Source organism: Nicotiana attenuata, chromosome 3 (genome assembly GCF_001879085.1).
Source record: "Nicotiana attenuata strain UT chromosome 3, NIATTr2, whole genome shotgun sequence".
NCBI classification, from domain to species: Eukaryota; Viridiplantae; Streptophyta; class Magnoliopsida; order Solanales; family Solanaceae; genus Nicotiana; species Nicotiana attenuata.
The window spans coordinates 33,826,109-33,829,857 of record NC_031991.1 but is presented as its reverse complement, the minus strand read 5'-3'; the positions used below and the strand labels follow the sequence as shown (position 1 = coordinate 33,829,857).

The 3,749-nt window shown below is 34.0% G+C and overlaps 1 protein-coding gene across 1 annotated transcript in view; it reads left to right on the top strand.

The window, feature by feature from the left end:
* LOC109223503 overlaps positions 1,632-3,749 on the top strand; it is a 3,590-nt gene continuing 1,472 nt past the window's right edge. The window contains exons 1-3 of the mRNA XM_019387843.1: positions 1,632-1,772; positions 2,181-2,333; positions 3,101-3,349. Of these exons, the coding sequence (XP_019243388.1) occupies positions 1,698-1,772; positions 2,181-2,333; positions 3,101-3,349 (477 nt within the window). The 5' untranslated portion in view covers positions 1,632-1,697. The remainder of the gene's footprint in view (positions 1,773-2,180; positions 2,334-3,100; positions 3,350-3,749) is intronic.

Genomic DNA, 3,749 nt, shown 5'->3' with positions numbered 1-3,749 from the left:
TATATATATATATGTTTGTTAATTGCTACTCATTATGCAGAAAGCAACCAACTCAACTAGTTGTAGCCTTTAGGAAGAAATGAGATTACTACCAACTCAACTTTTTTATATGTCAAGTTTAAAATGCAATTTCTCTAAGTTGTTCTTTACTAAAGCTTTTTCAATTGGTGACTTTTTTTTAACTTCAATATCTGCTATTGGTGACTGCATTATACTTCCTCTTCAGATTATTTACATTCTATCATGACGGAAAGTAACGCTAAATGGGATAATGAGGTTCATAGTATATTTATTGAGTTGTGTGAGCAAGAGATTAGAAAGAGAAATAGACCAAACACTTACTTATCTAAAGATGCGTGGAAAAATATAAGTAATGAGTTCGAAAAGAAGACGGGAAAAGTGTATACTAAAAAACAATTGAAAAATCATTGGGATTACATGAAAGACGAATGGACACTTTTTAAGCAGTTGATGAGATGAGAGACAGGTTTAGGATGATATGCCACAAAAAATACAATTATAGCAGATGATGATTGGTGAGAGCGAAAAATTAAGGTACATCTCTCATATTGCTACATGTGTCGTTCTTTTTCTTTTTCATTGCTAAATTTCTTTTTTAGCTTAAAGTGGCTTTGAATTTATTTACAGGAGAATGCTCGATATAAAAAATTTAGGAATAAAGATCTTTCGCTCATATGATTTCGCTACGACGCACTATTTGCTGATGTTGTTGCCACAGGAGAAAGAGCACGTGCAGCAAATCAAGAACAATCGTCCGGCATTGGACTAAATCTTGACGAAGATGGAATAAATGATATTGATGGTAGTGACGAAGAACACTTTACTTTTCTAAATGATGAAATGAGCGATAAAAGTGATGATCTACAAAATATAAATTCTGTTATGTTTCCAGAGCCATCACTAAAAAGACAAAAATCAACTTAGTACTAGCAGTCAAGTAAGAAAGAGTAAGAAAAAAACAGCTCCAACATTAATAAAAGAGGATTACACTCTCTCATAGAGTTTATGTCTAGCAAAAGCACTGCTACACCTCTTGCAGTTGATGAGACATCCATCGAGAAGTGTATTGGCACGTTGGAACAAATTCCTAATGTTCTAGCTGGGAGTGAAATTTACAGTTTCACTATGAATATGTTCCGCAAGAAAAATAACCGACAATAATTATCTAAAGTAATCAATTAAGGAAAAATGAAAGAGACTTTTATGGAAGTTTTCTTGATTGAAAGTGGTGAAAAATGAGCATTCAATAATTATATTTATAAAAATTATCTAAAGTAATCAATTAAATTAAAATATAAATTATTTTTTATTTGCATTAATTCATAATTGAATATATTGAAGTAAAATCAGCTCCTTTATAATGTTAACAACTTTAAGGATATTTTTGTCTTTTTAATAGGAAAAAGTGCTTACCAGCACTTGTTTGACAAATACTTCAACAGCTTTTTTTAAGTTTCAGCACTTTTATCCAAACATGTAACTGCTTATTTATTAAATAAACTCCAGCAAAAACTCACGAAAATCCAGTGTTTCTACCCTTTGACCTTTGGGAATTGATGGCACGTGCCTATGTTACGTAGCATGACGGCAAACATCATCTCTTTTTCCAAACGGACACGCATTTTCTTCTATTTTCTTGAGTTTCGTAGCTGAACTGAAAATTACTGAGCTTGAAAATGAACACATCATCTATGTCTATACAAGCATCACTTCCCCATGATATTGCCCTCAAAATTGCTTCTTCCCTTCAGGTTACCTTTTTTCTCCTTGAAAGATTTTGACTTTATCCACTGTGGGTTGTCAGAGAATTTTTTTTCTTGATTCTAGGTTCTTTTTTCTCTCTCTTTAGAATTGCTTTTTTTAAATTGAGATTATGCTTGAAAGGAGTTGAATTTATTGGTTTTTGATTTCTGTGTTGATAAAAAAAAAAGTTATGCCCTTTTGCTTTGAAAGGAATTGAATTTAATGGCTACAATTTGTTTTCTTGATTCTGGCTCCTCCCCTCCCATCCCCGCCACTTCATTTTTTTTTTTTGTCTTTCTAATTTGCTATTTTTTCTTGAAAGGGGTTGAATTTATTGGCTTTCTGGTTTCTGTATTGTGGAAAATTTTGGTCTTGATTATGGGTATTTTTTTCTTTTTTGAACTGTAATTTTGAAGGTAGCTGATCTTTGCTCGTTGGGGAGTTGCTCTCAGTTTTGGTGGGAGTTATGTGGTTCTGATTATATATGGGAGTCTCTTTGTAGAGAAAGATGGCCTGCTCTTTCTCTGGAGATTGAGGAATCTTCATCTTATGACAACCAGACTCATGAGGTTAATACTGAAGTGAAATCTCTTTCTCTGCTTTAAGAAGATTGGAATATAAATGCATATGCATAGTATATTTATTGGCTTGCAATGAGTTCTTGAAGTTCTATCGGAACAACCTCTCTACCTTCATAAGGTAGGAGTAAGGTCTGCGTACACATTACCCTCCCCAAACTGCACGTGTGGGATTTCACTGGGTTTGTTGTTATTGTTGTTGTAATGAGTTCTTGAAGTTCTGTTAAATGCTGATTGTGTTTGCTGAATCCTTTGTGCTGTGATGCTTTATGTTTTCCTATGTATATAATGTTGGAATTAGCATGAATGGAAAACCCTTTGCAAAAAAGATTCGTACTTTTTTTTCTTATCCAAAACAAGAAGTTATGTTTTTTTTTGTTGATAGGGAAAAGGTCCAAATTTGCCTGATTGTACTATTTGAAATTGCTCATTTTTGCCCTCCGATTCGTAGCTTTGCCGTTAGCAAATCGTCTCCTATTTGCCCTTGCCGTTAGTGAATCTCTAGCGCAAAATGGGTGGACTCCATGTGTCCTAATTTTTCGAGAAAACAAGTCGAAATTTACCCCTCAATGTTTGACTATATATTAAAGTTACCCTTCGTTGGAGCTCCGTTAGGGGTAAAGGGCAAAAATGAGACATTTTTCTAATGGTGAGGTAATATTAGACTAAAAGTCTCATGGAAGACAAAGTTGCTCATCGACCCTTTTTATAACTTAATGCAAAAATGGAACTCTTTACTTTTCTACTTAAAACTGCAGGAATGGAGAGTTTTTTATATAAGGAAGCACAATGAAGTAGCAGGAAAAGCAGCAGGTTTGATCGAGTTTGTTGACCGCTGTTTGGCGTTTGAGTCCATTGAGGTTGGGCATTATCTAAAAGCAGTTAGAGAACTGGATTCAATGCAGTTTGGATTTGAAGATGTTCAAACATTCTTCCTTAAATCCAAGCACAATGTGCTGCTGAACTTGATTGGTTTGCACTACTGCATTATCTGGCTTGGTTTGCCGGTAACTACTTTAACTAAATGCCCTGCTTTTGTTACAAACTTGTTCGCCGATTTTTCCATTTATGCAGTCAGTGAATAGGTGTTACCACTTGAATGTTTTTACATGATGAGTTTTACGGGAAAATAAATGACAAACTTGATTTGTGTTTAACTGTTTGATCTGTTGTAAGACCTAGATCTTTTAGTTGACTCTGATACTAGCAAAGTCTTTTCCCAGTGGTTAGAAACTTTTTATTGTCCTTATCTGGGCGGTAGAAATTTTTATCTATGCACCATAAATAGATTATGGATTCATTTTGTCTAGTTAGTGTATCAAAAAGTTAGTTTCAAGTAATGATATTGGAGTAAATTAGACAATTGGTTATTGGTTCTTTCAGTTGTTATTCCGATAACCCCCCCCC